General features: G+C 33.4%; 1 protein-coding gene across 4 annotated transcripts in view; it reads right to left on the reverse strand.

The window, feature by feature from the left end:
* Window positions 1-23953, reverse strand: part of COL21A1 (collagen type XXI alpha 1 chain) — a 254886-nt gene that overhangs the window by 46029 nt on the left and 184904 nt on the right. For all 4 annotated transcript variants that reach the window (XM_013045877.2, XM_013045878.2, XM_004772401.3 and 1 more), the window contains 4 exons: window positions 16436-16489; window positions 15507-15560; window positions 14425-14478; window positions 14249-14302 (listed from right to left, as the gene is read on the reverse strand). In XM_013045877.2, the coding sequence (XP_012901331.1) occupies window positions 14249-14302; window positions 14425-14478; window positions 15507-15560; window positions 16436-16489 (216 nt within the window). The remainder of the gene's footprint in view (window positions 1-14248; window positions 14303-14424; window positions 14479-15506; window positions 15561-16435; window positions 16490-23953) is intronic.

Here is a 23953-nt window from a genome sequence, read left to right on the forward strand (position 1 = left end):
CTCCCACTTTCATGAATTCTTGCATTTCATAAGGACAGTGAAATACCAACTCAAGCCAAATAGTTCATCTGGTCCAATTTTATTTACAAACACTTGCTGACAAGCTGACAGCGGACAACAGAGGGAGCAAAACACAATGTTTTCCTGTAAGTTAACCAAATTGGGAGGTGCTGCTGGCCCAATGGTTCTACAGAAAAGCTTATGAAAACACCAAAGAGAAACAAAGATATATGTAGGATTCACTAAGTCTAAAAGCTCTAGGTCAAAAAGTCTGAAAAATTGAAGGGATATGTCAGGACCTAACACAACAGGGAAACACTGCAATGACTATACCTAAACTTAACATTCATGTTAACAGTCAGGAGGATTCACCCAAGCCATTGGTGCTCTTGGACAGCCCCCACATCAGCCAGCTCAGCTTCAGTTCATGTGTGAACTTCAAAGGGCAAAATTTCAGGCTTTCCTGCAGACCTAATGAATCAGACACACCAAATGGTGGAGCCCAGCATTTGGCTTTAACAGCTGTCCAGCTGATTCTGACGATCTGAGGACCATGGCATATCTGTAAGTCCTCAGGTCACTGACCTTCCCATACCTCCGGGTACTGTCATATGTGACTTGCAAGCAAATCTGCAGTTTAGCTCTTATATATATAAAGGGAGGAGGGCAATCGTCAAATAGTATAGTAAATGCTATTTACTATAAATAAATAGTATTTATTTATCCCAATAAATCTGGGATTACCTAACTATTCTGCCTGGTAAAAATTTCTCCATTTACTTCTCTGATGACCCAATCTTATTTTTTTCTAATTAGCAGGATGTTTTTTAAAATGCAACTAATCATCATCAAGGTTTATCAATAACAAAGTCCCCAAATTATTTGAGGATTTATTTTTATTCCTACTTTATGGACATGATGATACATAATAATATGAATAAAATATCTAGTCTTTATCATCTACAGCAGTAGTTCTTATACTAGCTGCATCAGAATCTTTGGGAGAATTTGTTAGACTGCAAATTGTGGACTCCACTCCAGAGTTTCTGATCCAACAGGTATGGGGCAGATGCTAGGAATTAGCATTTCCAATGGGTTCCTGAAAAGTGCTGATACAGTAGACTTTGGGACCACTGCTCTAGCCCAGATCTCCAGATGCTTACACATCTTTTCTGTTCTTACCAACACCTCTCTACAATGACACTGTATATTTAGCTTCACACTTGGCACCGAGTTTTAGGATGGTCAAGCTATTCAACAGGTATCTTGTTAATATAGGTGCTATTTTCCTGACACGCACATTCTTTAAAGGCAAGAAATATCTTTTTTGCTTTGTATTTTTTTTTCATTACCTAGAATACTTACAGTAACGCTGAACAGAATGTAAAACTATATATAAGGTTATATGTCCCCTTCTTCATTAAACACTAAAACATATCAAGGAAGGAGGAATGGGTTGTTTATTCTTAAATGTTTAATTTCAAGGGGATAAAGGAAATGGGGAAAAACACTGACAGATAAGGCGACAGCATTTGCTGTTGTAAAATTATGCACACTGGTTATGAAAAGATTCTACCTCAAAGTGTCCTCTTGATAGCCTGAATAATGTTTCACAGGGAAATGAAGAATGGTTTTTTTTTGGGTCATTTTCCATAAAATAATTAAATGCAATACACAACCTGTGAAATTCAGTATTATGATCAGAACCTAATCTGATTATTTGATTGCTTTCATGGTCTGGAGAACCTGGTGCATATATATTTGTTTGGCTGGTAGATAAAAGCACACAGCATGCCCCCGGCTCTAATTTATCATTTTGCTACCCTATTATTAATTTCTTTTTTGATATAAAAGAATTGAAAAAAATGGTACGGTAAACATTATTTCTAAATCCAGTTTCTACAGCTAATGTCAAAGATGATTTACTCCACAAAAAGCAGCTATTTTTAAGAAGGAAATTTAACCAAAAACAGACATGTAAAACTTGCATTGCATGTGTATTTCCTTTCATGCTATGGTCTCTGGTACTTACCCGCAAGAAATTAAAGAACGAAGAGTAATTTAATTTGTGGCCATAGCAACCCTCAAAGTCAGGAGGGTGACCATTAAAACATAATTTAATTTTGAGGAGATTATTTTATTGTTAAATGAGTAAAAAAATGAGTAAAAAATACAGTTAATATTTTAATATTTTAAAATGTCATAAAAACAGTAGAGTCAATAGTTTCATCATCATGTTTTATAATTGAGAAAGATTATTTGGGCGTAACCTGATTTTTCAACAATTTAGTGAAAGAAATTTTCATTGGTTATTAAATTATGTCTATGTGATCTTGGACAAGCTATTAATTTTCTCCATTCCTTAGTTTCTTCATCTGTAAAAGGATAATTTTTTTTTTTTTTTACTTATAGTTCAGTGACTTACGAGATTTAATGTGAGAATGCATATAAAGCGCTGGGAAAAGAGCCAGGCCTGTAGTAAGTATCCAATAAATTATGTCTCTTGCTATCATGTGTCCTGTCCTGTGTTCACTTCTCGTCGCACCCAGTTTAAACACCATTTTACAGTATTTTAACTGCTAACTGGAATTCTTATCCCTCTACCTCACTGTTATCTGCCACACTTGCCTAGGCAAACCTCAATATTCAGTAAATCAAACTGAAAGCTTCCTCAGACCCACACTTAGGCTTTGAAGTATAGCCTCAGGAGGGGGAAGTACTACAGTACTACAGTACTACAGTCACCCAGACTGTAACTTTCAGCTTCAGTGAGACATCAACGCATCTTCTCTAGTTCCTTAATCTCCTCTGGGCCACATTTTCCACACAGCTAAATAAGAGGTTCTCCAATCAACAAAAACTACCTCTTCCCTGTCTCTTTCCTGTCTCTCAACTGGTGACAACTTCATAAGAGAGAACGGAAGTCAACCATCTTGTCACCAAACCAACACACTCACCTGAATTTTCATCCACCCACTCTTTTTTTTTGTAACCTTTCTCTCTGTCTTCGAAGATTTTATTTATTTGGCAGAGAGAGAGAGATCATGTCCATGACAGCACAAGTAAGGGGAGCAGCAGGCAGAGGGAGAAGCAGGCTCTGTACCTTGCAGGACCCTGGGATCCTGATTTAAGCCCGAGGCAGACGCTTAAAGGTCTGAGGCACCCAGGTGGCTCCCTCTCCCCCCACTTTTGTTTTTAACAAAAATAGGTATCCCTCCTACAACGTAAGATAATCCTTTCCAGTTCTGTTCACTCTCCCACTCCTCTCCCATTCCTTCTTCTCTCTAAATGAGACAGGGCTCCTTATCAGGATTTAACTATTTGCTGGACATCTACTCTTAAATGTGCCACAGAAATCATATATGCACACACTGTACTTCTCATTTCTCCACCTCTGAAGAGAAGACATAGTTAACCCATCCCAACAAATAATTCCATTAAATAAACATCAAACTTCACTATACATTAAAAGGAGATGCTCAAGAAATTAGAAGCCTAGTAAGCCACTCCAACTTTTATACTCCTATTAGTAGAGGTCTAAATACATACAAAACATTTCAAATTGAGAAAATTTGCAGACAATATCCAAACAAAACTACTAAATGAAAAACATAAAATGAAAATCCAAACATTTCAGTAAATTTCCCTCACACAAAAACAAACATGAAGCAGGAAAAAAAAAAACTGCAAAAATTGTCATAACCTGGATTAATATTAAACAAGCAGTTTTAGATGTAAACAAGGATGATATAAAAATAAGAATCCAGGAAATAAATTGAAAATACAAAATAATCTCATATATTACAATTAAATTACTAGAAACTAAGGGAGAAAATATTTAACTTTAAATTTTTAAAGCTACTGAGAAAAAAAACTAAACATAGCCAATAAAAATGACATTTTTAAAAAGATAAAAAGGATCAGAGAAGTGGTAGAAGACAGTCAAAGAAGTTGTAACAGATCTAAAATTAGAGTCCTCACATATAAATTCAAACAATGTAACAGAACTTCTTATTTATTCATTTATTTATTTTTATTTAATTTTATTTTTTTTTCAGTGTTCCAACATTCATTGTTTATGTGCCACACTCAGTGCTCCTATTTATAACTATATTCCAAGGGGCGCCTGAGTGGCTCAGTCAGTTAAGCAGCCAGCTCTTGATTTCGGCTCAGTGATCTCAGGGTTATGAGATCAAGTCCAGCATCAGGCATTGTGCTCAGCATGGAAATTCTCTCCCCCTCTCCTTCTGCCCGTTCCACTCATGTTTTTTCTCTCTCTAAAATAAATCAATAAAAATTTTTAAAATATATATTTATTTTAAAAACTATAATCCAAGATAATACTCCAGAATTACAATAAGCCTTGAATCTACTTATTCAAAGGATTCTGGGATAAGTGGAATTCTTAAATCTGAGACATAAGTTATGCTCTTAGACTTCCCACAGAAAGGTTTTTGTTTTGTTCTGCTTTAACTCTCCAGGCTTCCATACAAAAAGACAAAGCCACTTACAAAGGAAAGACAATCAGGTTGACATCAGCAGCACATATGAGAGCCCTACAGCAACATCTCAAAGAAATTCAAAGAAAAACAGTGACAAGACAAGAAGTCTTAATGCTATAATGACAGCAACAAGACAGTGAAGCCAAATTGTCATTCAAGTAGCAAGAACAAAAAAACATGCTAAACACAAGAATTCAGAGAATACTGTATTCAAAAACACTTCCTAAGCAATACACAATAGAAGAAGTTTCATAAACCAAAATGATGGCTAGGAATTATTGGTTAAAGGGGCTGATGAGAAACACCATACTTAATTGCAAATTTGAAACAAAGGTGGAGAAAGTGTAGAAAATAGTTTATAAATATTACATAATCTGACAAAGTAGAAGTAATAGCATTAAACAAACAAGAAGAAAAGGAGGAAGGAAAGGAAATAGAATAAATTCATTAACTGACACAGAAATGATAAAGTATCATTTGAAGTTGGCAATGCAAAGCATATGTCTAAGGGAGGCAAAGGGTTGCTAAAGGAATTCTAAACTGTATTTGTACAGATTACTAGAGGTATTTGTATAAAGACCCTTAGTAGTTAACACCGCTGTACTGTGTATTTGAAAGTTGCTGAGAGACTAGAGATCCTGAGTTCTCATAACAAGAAAAAAAATTTTGGACCTATATGAGATGATGGATGTTAACTAGAGTTTTGTGGTAATCATTTCACAATAAAAGTAGGTCAAATCATTACAATGTACACCTTAAATTTATACAGGGCTGTATGTCAATTACTTCAATAAAACTGGAAGGAAAAAGAGCACTGGAAAAACAAACTTTCGTTAGTCCTAAAGAAAGAAAAAGTAGAAAGACATTAAAAACTGACCACAATGAGGAAAAAAAAATAAAAAAGCATAGTAAATAGAACATAATGCACATAGTAATATAACAAAATTATAACATAAGCATTATGATAAATGTAAGACCAAACCTATTAGTGAATAAAAACAGACTCAATCTCTTAAAAGGAAAAAAATTCAGATTGCTTTTAAAAGCAAAGACCAACTCTATGCCTCAGATAAAAGAAACAACTAAAAATTATTGAAAAAGCAAACAACAGAAAAATGTGCAAAGGTTTAGCAAGCAAATAAGAATAATCAAAATGAAGAAATGCAATTCTTCTAAATAAGGCAAGGCAAACTTCCAACTAAAAATTATTAGGGAAGACAAAAAAGTGATAGTTGATAATGTCAAAAGCCACAATTCAAAATGAAGATGTAATAGTTATGAATATCCATGCAACAAATTAAAACCACATTCATGAAACAGAGGATAGAAGAAGCATAGATGAAAATGACAAGATAGGTAAAACAAAACAAAAATTAAGTATATAGAATATTTAAAGAAGACATTCAATAAGAAAATTTTACAAATATACTGAGTTTCACATTCTCAAAATAGAAATTTACCTTCTTATATGACAGGAAACATTTCTGACAGTTGAACATATAATAAGTATAAGAAAGAATTTCAACAAATCCCATTAAGAAATGAAACAAGATGGGATCAGGTGGGAGACAAACCATAAAAGACTCTTAATTTCAGGAAACAAATGGAGAGTTGCCGGGTGGGGGGAGGAGGAGGGATAGGGTGGCTGGGTAATGGACATAGGAGAAGATATGTGCTATGGTGAGTGTTGTGAAATGTGTAACCCTGACAATTCACAGACCTATACCCTTGGGGCAAACAATACATTATATGTTAATTAAAATTAAAAATAAATAAATAAGTAATAAATTATACAAATAATATTTTCTGATACAGTATAATAAAGCCAGAAATTGACAACAGAATCAAAATAAAAGGATTTTCAACCTAAATTTTTTTAAACTTTCAAACAATTTCTAGGAAAAAGAAAAATATAATAAAAAATTACAGAATTTCTGAAAAGTAATAGTTTGAAAACATTGCACATTAAAATCAAGGTGACACAATTGAAGCAATAATTTAAAAATATATATAATTTAAATACTAAAAAAAAAATAGTAATGCAATGAAAATAAATGAATTCACTTCCCAATTGTAAAATCTAGAAAAATGTGAGAAAAAAGGAAGTAAATAGTACAAAAATAAAAACAGAACAAAACCCAGAAATGGAAAAAAAAAATAAAGTTAATAATTAACTTACAATATTGGATCTTTGGGGGAAAAACAAAAAGAACATAATAGAGAAGCCAGAACCTCATTTATAATCAAAAAAAAAAAAAAAGTAGAAAGCAAAAGCATAAATAGTCTAAGAAACAACAAAGGGAGAATAATCACTGAAACCAAGAAAACTTTTTTTAAAAAAACAAAAAAGGACTGGCACCTGAGTGGCTCAGCTCTGCCATCCGATCAGGGCATGATCCCAGGATCCTGGGATGGAGCCCTGCATCCGGCTCCCCGCTCAGTGGGGAGCCTGCTTCTCCCTCTCCCTAGGCAACTCCCCCCTGCTTGTGCTTTCACTTACTCTCCCACTCTCTATCAAATAAATAAATAAAGTCTTTAAAAAAATGAAAGGAATTTGCACAATTCTGTATTTGAAAAATGTAGATGAAATGACTGATTTCCTAAGAAAATGAAGTATACTATTATTGGCCCCGTGAGAGACAGACTGCTTCAGCCAACCAATTTCCATGTAAGAAATAAAAGCTATCAAGAAGCTTTTCAACACAAAGAATATCAGGCCCAGATGATAATGGAGAAGAGAAGGAGAAACGCTCTGGTGCATGAATTCAATTGTAACCACCAATAATAAATGATTATTATGTAATATAGAAAATCAAAAATGAAAAACATTAAAAATGGTACATTAAAAAGACAAGAATACAGCATAAAAATAGGCAAGAGATCAATGTAATAGAACAGAAAACCCAGAAATAAACCCACATGTATATGGTCAATTAATCTTTGACAAAACAGTAAAGAATAGCCAATGGGAAAAAGACAATCTTTTCAACAAATGGTGTTGGGAAAACTGGACATGAAAAAAAAAGAAAACTGGACTGCTGGCATACACCAAACACAAAGATAAATTCAAAATGGATTAAGAACTTAACTGTGACACCGGAAACTATAAAAATCCTAGAAGAGAGCACAGGCAGTAATTTCTCCCACATTAGCCATGACAACTTTTACCTAGATATGTTTCCTGAAGCAAGGGAAACAAAAGCAAAAATAAATGATTGGGACCATATCAAACTAAAAAGCTTCTGCACAGCGAAGGAAACAATCAACAAAACTAAAAGATAACCTTCCGAATGGGAGAATGTATTTGCAAATGACATCTCTGATAAAAGATTAGTATACAAAATAAAGAATTTATACAACTCAACAACCAAAGAACAAATAATCCAACTTAAAATATGGGCAGAAGACATGAACAGAAATTTTCCAAAGAAGACATACAGATAGCCAACATACCCATGAAAAGATGCTCATCATCATTTATCATCAGGGAATGCAAATCAAAACTACAATTAGATATCTCCTCACACTTGTCAGAGTGGCTAAAATAATGAAACACAAGAAACAAATGTTGGAGAGGAAGTGCATAAAAAGGAATACTTTTGCACTTTTGGTGGGAGTGCAAACTGGGACAGCCACTGTGGAAAACAGTATGGAGGTTCCTCAATAAGTTAGAAATGGAACTATCGTATGATCCATAATTTCACTACTAGGTATTTACCCCAAGAATACAAAAACACTAATTCAAAGGGATACATGCACCCCTCTGTTTATTGCAACACTATTTACAATAGCTAAATTATGAAAGCAGCCCAAGTGCCCATCAATAGATAAATGGATAAAGATGTGGCATATATATACACAACTGATTATTATTCAGCCAAAAAATGAAATCTTGCCATTTGCAACAACATGGATGGAGCCAGAGAGTATAATGCTAAGTGAAATCGTCAGAAAAGTACAAATACTACATGATTTCATTCATATGTGGAATTTAAGAAACAAAATAAAAACAAAAACAAAAAAAGAAAAGGGAGAGACAAACCAAGAAACAGACTCTTAACAATAGAGAACAAACTGATGGTTACCAGAGGAGAGGTGCTTGGGGGGGATGGGTGAGCTAAGTAAAGAGGACTAAAGAGTACACAATTCATATGTACATTATTCAGTGAGCACTGAGTAATAGATAAATTGTTGAATCACTATACTGTATACCTAAAATTAATATAACCCTGTATGTTAACTACATTGGAAATTAAATTTTAAAGCAATAAAATAAATTAATAATTTTAAAAGGACAAGAAAAATGCAATGTTATAAATAAAATATGCCAACAAACTGAAAATGAAAGGAAATGAATAAATCCCTGCAAAAGCACAAATTACCAAAATGTACTCAAGAAGAAAGAGAAACACTAAAGAGCCCAAAACTTAGTAAAAGAATTTAAATAGTAATTAGAATTTTCCTTACACTTACAAAACTGAAGTCCAAATGGTTTCACCGGTAAATTCTACCAAACAAGGAAAAAATGAGACCAATCTACACAAACTCTTTCAGAAAAGAAAAGCTAGTATTACCTTGATACAAAAGCCACACACATACACAAAAAATCACGAGAGAACTACTGACCATTATCTCTTGTGAACACAGAAACAAAAGTCCTTAATAAAATATTTTCAATTGAATCTAGCAGTATATAAAAAGAGTAATATAAATGGCTAATTGGCATTTATCTGAATAAAGCATGATTAGTGTAATCATGATTAGTGTATAAAAAGTCAATGTTATACAACATATTAAATAAAAGAGGAAAACAATATAAATCAAGAAATGCTGAAATTTTTTTATAAATTCAACACCTAATCATAATTAAAGAGAAAAACTCTCAAGAAACTACAAATAAAAAGGAATTTCCCAACATAATGAAGGAGTTTCAACTAACAGTTACGGGTAAAAGACTACCTATGATTAGAAACAAGGCAAGAAATGTCACTACTTCTATTTGAGATTGTACTGGAGGGCCTGTACAGTGCAATAAAATTATTACAATAAATTTAAGTCATATCGATTATATAGAAGAAGAAAACAGACTTTATCTCTAAATAATATGATCTATGCAGAAAAATCTAGGGAATTTACAAAGAAAGTTGCAGGAATCAATAAGTGAGTCTAGCAATACTGCAGGATATATGATAAACCAAACTAGTTCTTTTTTTTTTTTTTTAGGTTTTTTAAAAATTTATATGACAGAAAGAGAGAGATCACAAGTGGCAGAGAGGCAGGCAGAGAGAGAGGGGGAAGCAGGCTTCCCGCTGAGCAGAGAGCCAGATTCAGACCTCAATCCCAGGACCCTGAGATCATGACCTGAGCCAAAGACAGAAGCTTAACCCACTGAGCCACCCAGGTGCCCCAAACTAAACTAGTTCTATTTTCACAGGTTAGTAAAAAAAATTAAAAAACCCTTAAAAATATCTTCACAAGAGTATTTTTAAAAAACATAATATTGGGGTATGAATTTTACAGCAGACATAAAAGATCTGTACACTGAAAACTACAAAACATTGCTGAGATAAAGAAAAACTATTAGTGGAACATTATACCATATTCATGGATTGGAAGATTCATTGACCATAACTCTCCTCAAATAAATGTAAAGATATGTATATACTCTCCTGTCTAAAAGTTTAAGCTTAATCTCAGCCCTTCTGCCCCATCTTGAATAGAAGCTGAACTTGGTAACTCAATTCCAAAAAAAATGTGCAAAGAAAAAAGCAGTAACTTCACAGTGAAGAAACATGACAAATATTACCATAACCAAATCATAAAATTTAATATAATCAGTGATTAGTCATATGGATAGTATATAATCTGATATGATGAGATGGGCACTTCACCTTTGTGTTATCCTTCCCTCCCCACCAAACAAACAAGCAAACAAAAAAACGAAAAAACAAAAACAAAAACAAAAAACCCAAACCTGTAATTCCAGCCTAATCATGAGGAAAACATCAGAAAAACCCACACCAAGTGACATTCTACAAAATACCTAACCAAAGCTCTTTAAAACTGTGAAAGTCATGAAAAACAAGAAAAGAATGAAATTATCATAGATTATAAGAAACTAAGGAGGCATAACAAAATAATGCTATGTGGTATCCTCAATTAGGTCACAGAACAGAAAAAGGACAGTCCTGTTAAACTAATAAAATCCAAAAACAGTATGGAGTTCAATTTACAACAGTGTATTGCTACTGATTTCTTAGTTTCGACAAATGTGCCATAGTAATATGTTAACATCAGGAGAAACTGGATAAAGTGTGTAAAGGAACTCTGTATACTGTATCTGCAACTTTCCTATAAATCTAAAATTATTACCAACTAAAAAGTATACTTAATAAAACTCGGGAGGCTTCTCTGTAAAATTTTTCAAGCTGACATTTATGCTTATAGGGGATTTGCTACACTTAGTATATTCATTACAATTTTAAAATGAAAAACAAATTTAGATACACTGTCAGATTTCAAGACTTTACAGCTATGATAATCAAGACAGTGCATTGTTTACAAAAGGATGGAGATAGATTACTGGTACAGAATCAAGAGTCCAAAAATAGTTTCACATGTATCGGTGAAATCTTATTCGGCAAAAATGCTCATATAATTTGGTGGGAAATGATAGTCTTCTTAATAAATGATCCTGAAAGAATTGGGTGTATTAATGGAAAAAAATCAATCGACTTTTTCCTCATGCCATACATGGAAATTAAAATCATCAAAAATGGATTATAGGCCTAAATTGATGGCTAAGATGATAAAGTTTTAGAAAATATAATGTTCTAAATGTAAGTATTTAGAAAAATTGACTTTTTTTCTCTTTTAGAAGAAAAGACAAGAGAAAATCTTATAACCTTAAGTTAGGTAAATATTCATAAATATGACACAAAAGGCATGAACCACAAAAGAATTTAAGAAGTTGGACTTCATCTAGATTAAAAACTTTTCTTATCAAAGGTACAGTAAGTGAAAAAGCAACCCAAAGATGGCAAGAAAGTATTTTCAAACATAGATCTGATCAGTGATTATTGAATAACTATGTAAATATACTCAAAACCACTGAATTATGTATACAATAAATTAAATAGGTAAACTGTATAATGTGTGGCTCATTTATGAATAAAGTTGTTAAAAAGTAAAGTAAGGTTTACACTTATAGGTATGTCCATGCAAACATGCTACCCAGATTAATATCAAAAAGGGAAATAAACTAGAAGTGCCTGGGTGGCAAAGTCAGTTAAGCACCTGCATTGGGCTCAGGTCATGATCCCAGGATCCTGGGATCAAGCTCTGTGTAGGGCTCCTTGCTCAGTGGTGAGACTGCTTCTCCTTCTCTCTCTGCCTCTCCCCCCTCACGTGTGCTCTCTTTGTCTCTCTCTCTCTCTCAAATAAATTTTTTAAAAATCTTTTTTATTTTTCAATAAAAAGGGGGGCAAAAATTAGGAAAAGAAAAACTAAGCCCAAAATTAGGTGGAGGAAGGATATAATTAATATTAGAACAAGAATAAATGACATACAGAATATAAAAACAAAAGAAAAAATAATTAAAGCTAGAGTTGATCTAAAAAATTTTGGATTTTTTTTTAAAGATCTAAAGTATGGACAAATCCTTAGCTTAACTAAGGAAAAAAAGTAAGACTCTAATAAAATCAGAAACAAAAGAAGAGACATTACAATTGATGCGATGCCACCGAAATAAAAAAAAAAAAAACACAAGGGACCATTATGAATAATTATATGCCAACAAATTGGACAAACTAGAAGAAACGGATAAATTCCTAGAAACGTAAAACCTAACAAGACTGAATTAAGATGAAAGAGAAAGCCTAAACAGATCAATAACAAGTAAGGACACTGAATCAGTAATCAAAAATTTCCTAGAATAAAGAAAGTCCCAGGACAGGCAGAATTCACAGGTAAATTCCACTAACCGTTTAAAGAATTGATATGGGTCCTTAAAATCTTTCAAAAAATAAAAAAGGGAACAGTCACCAAATCATTTTATGAAGCTAATATTAGCCTGATACTAGAGCCAAATAAAACACCACAAGGAAAGAAAACTACAGGCCAACATCCTTGATGAACATACATGTAAAAGTCCTGAACAAATAGTATCTAACTGAATTTAACAGTACATTGAAAGGATCATCCACCACAATCAAATGGGGTTTATCCCTGAGATGCAAAGATGGCAGTATATGCAAATCAATGTGATATACCAGATTAACAGAAAAAAAGATAAAAATCATATGATCATCTCAAGAAATGTAGAAATAAAAAATTAACAAAACTCAATGTCATTTCACGATTAAAACTCTCAAAAACTAGGCATAGAAGGGATTAAACACAACACAATAAAGATCAAACACACACGTGTGTGTATATAGATATATATGAAAAACCCAAAGTGAACATATTTAATGATGAAAACTGAAAGCTTTTCCTTTCAGATCAAGAACAAGACAAAGATGCCCTGTCTTGCCACTTCTTTTCAACAAAGTACTAGAAGTACTAGCCAGATAAATTAGGTAAGAAAAAGAAATAAATAACATCCAAATTGTAAAAGAAGTAAAATTGTCTCTGTAGATGACATGATCTCACATATGGAAAAACCTAAGAACTCCATCAAAAAACTGTCAAAAATAATAAATTCAGCAATGTTGCAGGATACAAAATCAACATATGAAAATCAGTTGCATTTTTATACTCTAACAGCAAACTATACAAAACAGAAATTAAGAAAGCAAACATATTTCTAATAGCATCAAAATAATAAAATACTTTGAAATAAACTAAACCAAGGAAGAGAAAGACTTATACACTAAAAACTAAAAAACACTGATGAAAGAAATTAATGAAGACTCAGATAAATGAAAAGCCACCCCTAATCCCTAGGTTTATGGATTGGAACATTTTTTATTGTTAAAATATTCACACTACCACAAATGACCTACACATTCAATGTGATCCCTAGGAACATGATGACATCTCTAAATCAAATTTTGACCAAGTGACCTCACTGGTTGATGTATTACACAAATCCTCTCCTTAGGTATTCAAAAAACTTACAGCAGAACAATTACGTGGGCTGCTGGCACATTCCAGATAGACTGACAATATATTCATAGGATTGATACCCATTTATTTAACAAGCTACAACAGAGGAAGTCCATTTCTACTTGATAATTAGTGAAAAAAGTTTCTCTCAGTAAGAATATGAGGTGCAAACCGATCATCATAAGGGCATGTGCCTTTTGAGTTTTTTAGGGGTGTGAATGACAGGCACCTTGCAGTTCCTCTTGCTCTAATTCTCTCATACTAATACCACCACACAAGTAATAAAGAAGTTGTTGAGGTTAAGGATGAAGTCCCCCTACCTCCCACCCATGTCCCTCCCTTATTGGGAGATAAGAGCATGGTACCTCTTCTTCTAACCCACCAAACAAATCCATTTGAATGACTTAGCAAAGAAGTTCAAACTTCTGATATCCAGGGATTTTATTTCTAACACCTAAGAATTCTCAATAGACTCAAAAGAACTTCACTACCATTTTTAAATTACAGTAAAACAACTTTCAGCTCATTATTTTATGCCATTGTCATATTGTAAAAAAAAAAAAAAGTCATATATCAGTACATTTTTCTAATGTTCACTCACAAGTTACAGAAATCTTTTGAGTTTTTTATGTAAATACCTTGTAACCAGGACTACCCATTAATCCATCCTTTCCATGTCTTCCTGGTTCACCCTAAAAAATAAATACAGATATTATAATACATTTTTGTACTACTTTTTCTTTCTAAAAGAAGACAGTACAAGATAATTTTTATTTAGTGTAAAATACTCAAAAGCTTCTTCTGTCAAACTCACAGCACGTCCAGGAAGGCCAGGAAAACCAGCATTCCCTTTTTCACCTTTTGCACCCTATATTAAAAACAAACACTTAGAAAACAATCCATGCAATAATTTAAATTTTTGTTTTTATTACTCAAAAAGAGCTTCATTTTTTGTTTGTTTGTTTAGCTTTCTGAATCTGTGTTTGTGCCTTTGACACTTCCACAGTGATTTTCTGCTCAATAAAGAAAGCATGCTTGACCTTGGTATGGGCATATTTAGCACACATGGAACCACCATGGGCCCTGTTGACATGTTTTTCCATTTTAGGCAAATTCCTAAGACTTTAGGTCTCACAGCACAAATTCTTTGAAGTTGGCTTGGGCACACACATGCGGATCTTGATGGTTTCTCAACTTTCTTGGTATAAAGGTAAACAATTCTTTCACTAGAGTTTCTGGACAGCCTAGTTTTGCTAGCGAGTTTTGTAGGCTAGCCTATGATGATAGCTGGACGATTGGGAATGCCCCAGATACCATTCCTAGAGGAAGTACAACAAGGATTTAAAAATTCCAACTCAAACTTCTGTTAAAAAGTAAGTCAACATCTTTATGTAGTGACAGAATTCATGAAACGACAGCTAGTGTTGGCTCTACAACTCCTGGCAAAACATTATTTTACCAGGCCAGCCAACACAAAGACATTAAAAAAAAAAATGGTGAATGCAGGATTATTACAAATGTCTAAACACAGAAACCACATCTTGGCAAAATTAAAAGGCAGAGAAGATATAATCTTCCTACAATGTGAAGAAATTAGAAGGCCCAGAACAGTGATTCTCCATGGACATGATGTCAAGCAGCTCCCACTTCCTCCCAAGGAATCTCTCTCTACAAATACTTTAAAAAATCAGAATGATCAATAACATGATGCTTTCTTATCAAATACCACATACCAGGTATTATTCTCTATTTTCTTTACTCTAAATAAATTTCCTGAGAAAGGTAAACAAAGCTAATTGCTATAATGGTGAGTCAGCTGGGACTGAAACATGAGTTTTCTACTTCCATGACATTCAAAGTTCCATATGGATATTTTGTTTTATAACTCATACTTCCCTTTTTGCCATAAAATCCAGTTGATCCTTTATCTCCTTTGGGGCCCATTTCACCCTAAAAGAGAAAATACAAACACTGAATTTTATTTTTATTTATTTTTTAAAATCTTTATTTCAATTCCAGTATTTGTTATGTCTCTTTTTATGTGATTTAACCAGGGAATTCTGTGTGTACCTGAAGAACATGTGTATTCTATTTCTCATGTTTTATATACACCTTTTCAAACCATGTATTCTGAATTATGCTTCAAGTAAAAAATGTTCTTGTTGAAAAAAAAAAGAACTTTAACTGAGGGTATTCGTTGAAAATAAAGTCTATCAGAGGGGAGGTGGGGGATGGATGAAATAGGTGAAGGGAATTAAGAGTAAAATTTTGATGAGAACCAAGTAATGAGGTATAGAATTGCTGAATCACTGTATTGTGCACCTGAAACCAATATAACACTGTATGTCCAGTAACTGGACTTAAAATAATTGACTTTTAGAGAAATACAAAAATGTCTCTTTAAGTTTAAAGGAAATAAACACCAATTATAAACAAGGTTTAATGGCCAACATGAAATAAAATAGGAATAAAATAATTTAAATTTTATTTACAAAAGCCCTACATTTGAGGCTTTATGAAGAAAAACAGGAAAAATAAGGATAGCTGGAACTTTCACAGGGCCTAAAGTACAGGGCTTAGAATTAAAAGAATTTCCATATATTAAAACATACTTGTCAGTGTTTAAGTACCATAAAATTTGTTACTGGAAATTTTAAAGAAAATTTGTAAAAAGCTTTATGTAACTATGGTAGCAATCCAATCATTTACTTTATTATACTTCATATTTGAGCATTTACTTATAACACATTTGTAACATAAAGGACTTCTAATTTCAAATAAAATGCAAAATTAGTGAATATTAAAAGACTAGACTTTTTTTCAACCTTTAATCCTGGCATTCCATGAAGCCCAGGAAAACCAGGAAGTCCACGGTCACCCTGAAAATGAAACTAAAATTAATGAAAGAAAATATATTTCAGCCTAAAATATAACATAAATTCTTTAGCTTCACCTTTGTCAAAATCTACTGGAAAAAAAAATCTTCGAACAGTTAAACACATATCTACATTAAAATCTTATCTCTATGAAAGATCAATCCTCATTTATCAGGGTTTCCTTTAGGATTAGAAAAAGAAAGTATTTTTGAGACTTAGGTGAAGTTTTTCCAGTTCTGTGAAATATATTGTTGGTGTATATATATTTATATTTATATATTACTTATATATAAATATATTTATATATTTATATATTTATTTATATATCATTTATTTATTTATTTTGCTGTGCTGGGGGAGTGCAAGCATGAGCAGGAGGGAGAGGAGTAGAATGAGAGAGAGAGAGAGAGAGAATCCTAAGTAGGCTCAGGCTCAGTTTGGAGCCTAATGCAGAGCTCCATCTCAGGACCCTGAAATCATGATCTGAGTGATCAAGATCAAAATCAAGAGTTAATTGCTTAACCAACTAAGGTACCCAGGTGCCCCAAATGCTCTTGGTATTTTAAGGAATTCTATTGAACCTGTAGATTGCTTTGGGTAATGTGGGCATTTTAATATTAATTCTTCTAGTCCTTGACTATAAAATATCTTTCCATTGTGTCATTATGAATTTATTTTATCAGTGTCTTATAGTTTTCAGAGTAAAGGTCTTTTATTTCCTAGGTTAAATCAAAAAACTTGAAAACAAATGAAAATGAAAACACAATGATCTAAAATTTTGGAGATGCAGCAAAAAAACTAGTAGTAGTACATGAACTCAATAGTGTTGTAGAATATAAAATTAATACCCAGAAATAAGTAGCATTTCTGTGCACTAATAATGAAGTAACAGAAAGAGAATTAAGAAAAGAATCACACAGTTGGACCAAAAAGAATGAAATACCTAGGTATAAACTTAACCAAGGAAGTAAAAAAATCTATACTTTGAAAACTGTAATTCAATGTAATCCTTATCAAAATACCATCAACACTTTTTCAGAACTAGAAGAAATAATGCTAAAATTTGTATGAAACCACAAAAGACCCCAAAGATCCAAAGAAATCCTGAGATAGAAGAAAAAACCTGAAGATATCATACTTCCAGATTTCAAGATACACTACAAAGCTACAGTACTCAAAACTGTATGGTAGTGGCACAAAATAGAGAGCTAAGAAATAAACCCATTCTTATATGGTCAATTTATTCTATAACAATGAAAGCAAGAATATACAATGGGGAAAAGAGAGTTTATTCAATAAATGGGGAAACCAAATAATTAACATGCAAAATAACGAAACTAGAATCCTTTTCAACACCATACACAAAAAATAAGCTCAAAGGATTAGAGACCTAAATGTGAAACCTGAGACCAGAAAAATTCTAGAAGAGAGCACAGGCAATAATGTCTCTGACACTTGTCATCACAACATTTTTTTGGATATGTCTGCTAAAGCAAAGGACAAAAAAGCAAAAATAAACTATTGGGACTTCATCAAAATAAAAAGGTTCTGCACAGCAAAGGAATTATCAATAAAACAAAAAGGCAACCTACTTAAGGGGAGAAGATACTTGCAAATGATATATCCAATAAGGGGTTAATACTTAAAAATATGAAGAACTTCAACAACTCAACACCAAAAAAAAAATCTGATTTTAAAATAGGTAGAGGACTTGAACATACATTTTTCCAAAGACATCCAGATGGCCAGCTGACACATGAAAGGATGCTAAACATCACTCATCATCAAGGAAATGCAAATCAAAACCACAATGAGGTATCACCACATACCTGTCAAAATGGCTAAAATCAAAAAGGTAAGAAATTAAAAGTATTGGCAAGGAAGTAAAAAAAAAAAAAAAAAAAGGTGGGGAGTGGAAATTGGCATAGCCACTGTGAAAAGCTTCCTCAAAAATTTAAAAAGAGAAATACAATATGATCTAAAATTCCACTACTAGGTATTTGCAGAAAGAAAACAAAAATGTAAAACAAAAAGATATACAGACCCTATGTTTATTTCAGCATAATTTATAACACCCAATATAGGGAAACAGCCCAAGTGTTCATCAATTAATGAATAGATGAAAAAAATGTGCCATGTACATATATGTACATACAATGGAATATTATACAGCCATAAAAAGAATATCTTGCCTTTTACAACAATATGGATGGACCTAGAGAGTATTATGCTAAGTGAAATAAGACTGAGAAAGACAGATACCATATGACTTCACTCAGATGTGTAATCTAAAAAAAAACAAAACCAAACAAATCAACAGAAAGATGAAACAGACCTATAAATTACAGAGAACAAACTGATGGCCGCCAAAGGGAAGAGGAATGAAGAGATGGTCAAGTGGGTGAAAGGCAGTTGTAGATATACGATTCTAGTTATGAAATGAAAATGTCAAGGGAATAAAAGGCACAGCATAGGGAAGAGAGTCAATGATATTATAATAATGACGGATGACAGCTATGCTTGTGGTGAGCACAGCATATCATACACAGACACCAAATTATTATATTGTACACCTGAAATTACTGTAGCAGCTATACTTAAGTAAAAATTTTTTAAATCTAAAATCTTTTTTTTTAATTATTCACATATTTTAAAGAATGATCGAGTTATTGAATGGATAAAATCCTCCAAAGGCAGCTTTTTTCATTCTAAGCTTCCATATCTCTATAAACTCAAATCACCAGACCCCATGGTTACATTGCTACTGCATTTTCAGTTTCCAGCATTATCTACTGGCCTCCCACTGTGAAAGAAGGGATCGACCTCTAAAACCAACCAGCACCCTCTCCCCATCTCCACTTCTAGGAAACACAAATTCCTTAGCTTTCTATGACAACATTGATTAAATCAATTGTTATCATTTCTGATACTAAGATTGACAACTAAACCATAAATATGCTGATTGCTTGCCTTTTCTTGCCCTACAAGTTAAAAATTGCCTGTTTTGGAAGGGGCAGGAGGTTGACTACTTATTTTCTTATAAATTTATTACAACATTGAACTCCAATCTCCAACTGTCAAAATCACTGAGAAATATACTCATATACGTTGAAACTTTGATATTCTTTGCCTTTTCTAGAGGCTTCTCATTTGTTTCAGTATACATTTGTTCTCCTGTTTATTTCCTTGTTAGGGTAATACATCATCCCATAGCTTCCTGAAAACGAATTCATGGAAGACCACTTTCTGAAATTTAAATTTCTGAAAACATCTTTATTCTGTTCACTTATGTAATTAATAATTCATAGACCTTTGAAGGCTCTACTCCATTCCCTTCTTGACTTTAGTGACACTAGTGAGATATCTGAAGCCTTTCTGATTCTGATCACTTGTATATGACATTTTCTTTTGGTGGTTGTAGGGTTCTTCCCTCTCAGAAAGCACGTAGGATCTTCTGTTTTTAGTGTCTTACAATGTAAAATTGTACAATATTAAGCATAGATATGGTCATAATCATCCACTATGCTAAAACTATGGAAGACTTTTCATCTATATGACCCCATGCTTACACATGTAGACTCCCACCACACACCCAAACTCCATCCACTTTTCACATACACAACCTTCCCTTAGCTACCTCTAAGCATACTGTGTTACCAGAACCAAGAGAGTAAATAGGCCTGCAGACTCTGGAAATGGAAATCAGGACCCAGGATCTGGAACGTGGTCTATGAGGAGGTCATGTACTACAGAAGTGCCTCTTTATTGGCTCTGAAGTCCCATCACTTCCTACCAACGAACACAATGGAAGCACCATCTATCAGGGGTTTTCCCTCCCTGAGGGCACTAATGACACTTTGTCCAAGTCTTCTGCTCAGGTCTTTTACCAGTTTCTTCTGAGATTTTTTGCTGATCTTTAATTTTTCTAAGATCATTTTCTGGTTCTTGATGATCAGTTCATATGGAAGCTGATGATAAACTCTCAGCGAGTACAGTTCAGTGACTGAAATTCTCCATATATGGTGTGGTTGGGTCATTTACCTAAATAGCTCTGGCTATCAGTGGATTCCCCATAGAAGGATCTTCTTTGCCTATAGTTGTAGTACAACTCCACCCTTTCTTTCCAGTCTAGAGACGTTCAGCTTTATACTCTCCAGATAGTAAACTTGTGTATCTTGCCAGGGTAGAAGAAAAGAGACTAACTTAACCACACAGAGGTTAGGAAGGAATAACAGGATCTCACTATTCTTAAAGAAATATTCAACCATGTTTCCATTTTTTATTTTTTTAAATATTTTATTTATTTATTTATTTGTCAGAGAAAGAGACAGAGAGACAGGGAACACACAAGCAGAGGGAGTGGCAGGCTCCCTGCTGAGCATGGAGCCCAATGCTGGCCTAGATCCCAGGATTCTGGAATTGTGAACTGAGCCAAAGGCAGATGCTTAACTGACAGAACCACCCAGATATCCCCATGCTTCCATTTTTAGCTCTACCTTCTAGTCACTTCCATTTTCAGAAATACTTGTATTACCATTTCCTAAGCCTTAGGGATGTGTGCACATGTGCACACATGCAAAAGGGATTCTCTCTCATATGAGTCATATCACTTTTTATTTTAAGATAGAGCTTCCTTGGGTCCTTTCAGATTCCAAAAATGTAGAGCTATTATCTTCTTTTTTTATTGTCATTTTAGGTTTTATTATTATAATTACTATTTCATGATTGTGGCTTTATGGGAGTTTAAGAGCAGAGAAAGTTAATGTGTATATTCTGCCCTTCACCTTCATCAAGAAGCCGCAGTAATTTATTGATGCTTAAACAGTAATATCCAGAGCACCTTCCACTGGGAGGCTTTAAACCTCCTGGACAGGGTTATTTCTATGACCTCTTGTGTAGGAACGCTAATATTCATTCACTTATTCTGTTTTATCCTAAACCAATTTCATTCTTTATCCACTCTGGTTAATTGTAGGAAAATCTGGAAAGGTACTTATCTAACTAGACCAATACATTATTGACCTTCTTAATTTAAAAAAAAAAAAAACTTAATTTTAACAACTGATCTATTCCACATTGAGATATTCCTTTCCATTAGTGAAAGAATGGGAGGTATTATAAATTTTTACAGAGAGGGAACTGGGGCTGTGAGCCCAGGAATTCCATCATCTTCTCCTATGATAACTGATGTCAAATAAGGAATAAAAATGACATTATATTTTAGATTTATCTGTATTATGTTTGGTTCCTTTAATTTATCTATAAGTGTATGTAATATAAACAGTATGCTAGGCTCACGGTTATATCCAAAAATCTGTTCACCTTATACTACCACAGAGAATTTTTTCTGGGCACACAGCTTCCCAAGTAGAGACTCTACTTCCCAGACTACTTTGCAGTTAAGCATGGCCACCTAACCAAGTTCTTGCTAACAGAATGTGTGTGTAGAGGACTGCAGCCCACAACTTCCACAGAATTTATTAAAGGGAGAGTTACTGCTACGACTTCTCTTTCCTCCTTCCCATCAGATTAGAATGGAAGAGAACACTCTAAGGGAGATCAGACCAACAAGAAGGAAAAACGAGAGTCCCTGGATAAGTACATAAATAACATGACAGGAGAAATAGACACTTCTTTCTCATTTACACCAGTGAGTTTTGGGGTTTGTTTCTGGTCTAAATAGGAAGAGTATGTTTTGTCTTGTAAAGAATGTCCTTCTCATGGGTAATAACTTTCCCTTGACCATCTTAATTTTCCACTAAGGATTAATAACAATCTGTGTATATATGAGGGAGACAGACAGAAGATCCACTAAAAGCCCTAACATTCTAGAGTTTATTAATCCCAAAATTCAGTAGTTTAACCCAAGAATATGAAAAAATAAAATAAAATTCAGGGGGAGATCAAGAGGTGCAATAAGAAACTGAATCATATTCTTTCCCCTACATGTAGACTCCCAATATGAGAACAAAAACCACTTCTTGATTTTTTTTTTTTTCCTTTTTGCTTGGGGCAGGAAGGAGTGGTAACCGTTTCTATAGAGAGAAAAGATTAAGTTAAGAAGACTACCTGAGCTAACTTTTTAGAAGCTGTGCTAAAATAACCTATTGATGGTGGGACTAGACAAAGATATACTCTTAATAAAATGGAATGTAGCTGGACAGTAAATACTTGATAGAAATACAGAAGGAAGAGGACAAACCAGGATTCCTTATTAAGGCTGAACAAAGTCTAAGAACTCCACTTTCTGGGTACATAGTACAGAAAACAGAATCTTCACATTTTAATTTACCAGAGATAACAAATCTCAGATGAAGTGAGAAGACTGGGAGCATTCATTCACACTGGAACAGAAAAATAAAAACCTGGACAAAGCTATCCTTATGTGCATAAGCAAGATTTCTAAGTAAAATACAAAAGCATGGAATAGATATTAACATGGTGAAAAATTTAGTGAGAAAATTTTTGAGGAATACTGAAACAATATCTACAAAATACAGAACACAAGAAAGTGTTACCCAAATACAGTAAACCTCTGAAGAATTCAGGGGTTGGGGGCTGACCTCCATGCAATTGAAAATCCACATGTAACTTCTCCATCTCCAAAAACTTAACAACTAATACTCTACTGTTAACTAGAAGTCTTATGAATAACACAAATGATTAACACATAAATTTTATGATATGTGTATTATATTGTCTTCTTATAATGAAGGAAGCTAAAGAAAAGAAAATGTTATTAGGAAAGTAAAGAAAATATGTTTACAGTATTATGCTGTATTTTGTTGAAAAAAATCCAGATATAAGTGGACCTGTGAACTTCAAACTCATGTTGTTCACTCAAGTTATATCCAAGGTTTAAAACAAAGAAGTGGTAAAGTTAAGCCAAAATCTCCACAATGAGTATATAAGGCAAAAGGCAAATAAACACTCCTGTGTTGGTCATCTGCTACTGTAATATAGCTTCAACTATGTTAATTAACACAAAAACTGGTATGCTAGAAAAAGGAGGCTGCCAAAACAACAGTATTAAAAATTATATATGGCAGTGGCTTTGGGGCTAGGTAGTGAACAGGGAAAACAATAATTAGATGTTTGAAAAATGATGATTCATTTAATAAATGGTAAATATCTTAAAAAAAAAAAAACTTTGCTGGTAATACTTGCAAAGGCAAATAATGCATCAAATGGACTTAGACCTAGAGGTAAAGAACTGAGAAAACAGAATGTTGGTATCATGAATTGGTTACTATCATGAATTGATTGGTATTGGCTGCTTGCAAAAGGCACTATAAAAGAAAGAAGCCCAGAAAAGAATCATTTGATTTTCAAGTAGTAACTAAAAGGAAGAGACGAAGTACAAAAGTCCTGGGATTGGAAGACACAACTTTTTTTTTTTCTCATCTTTAACAGATAAATGATGAAACTGGAGAAGACATTTAAAAGAAGTTCAATTAAAACAACCTC

This window comes from Mustela putorius, unplaced genomic scaffold (assembly GCF_011764305.1).
Source record: "Mustela putorius furo isolate JIRA1106 unplaced genomic scaffold, ASM1176430v1.1 tig00003983_pilon_pilon_pilon, whole genome shotgun sequence".
NCBI lineage: Eukaryota > Metazoa > Chordata > Mammalia > Carnivora > Mustelidae > Mustela > Mustela putorius.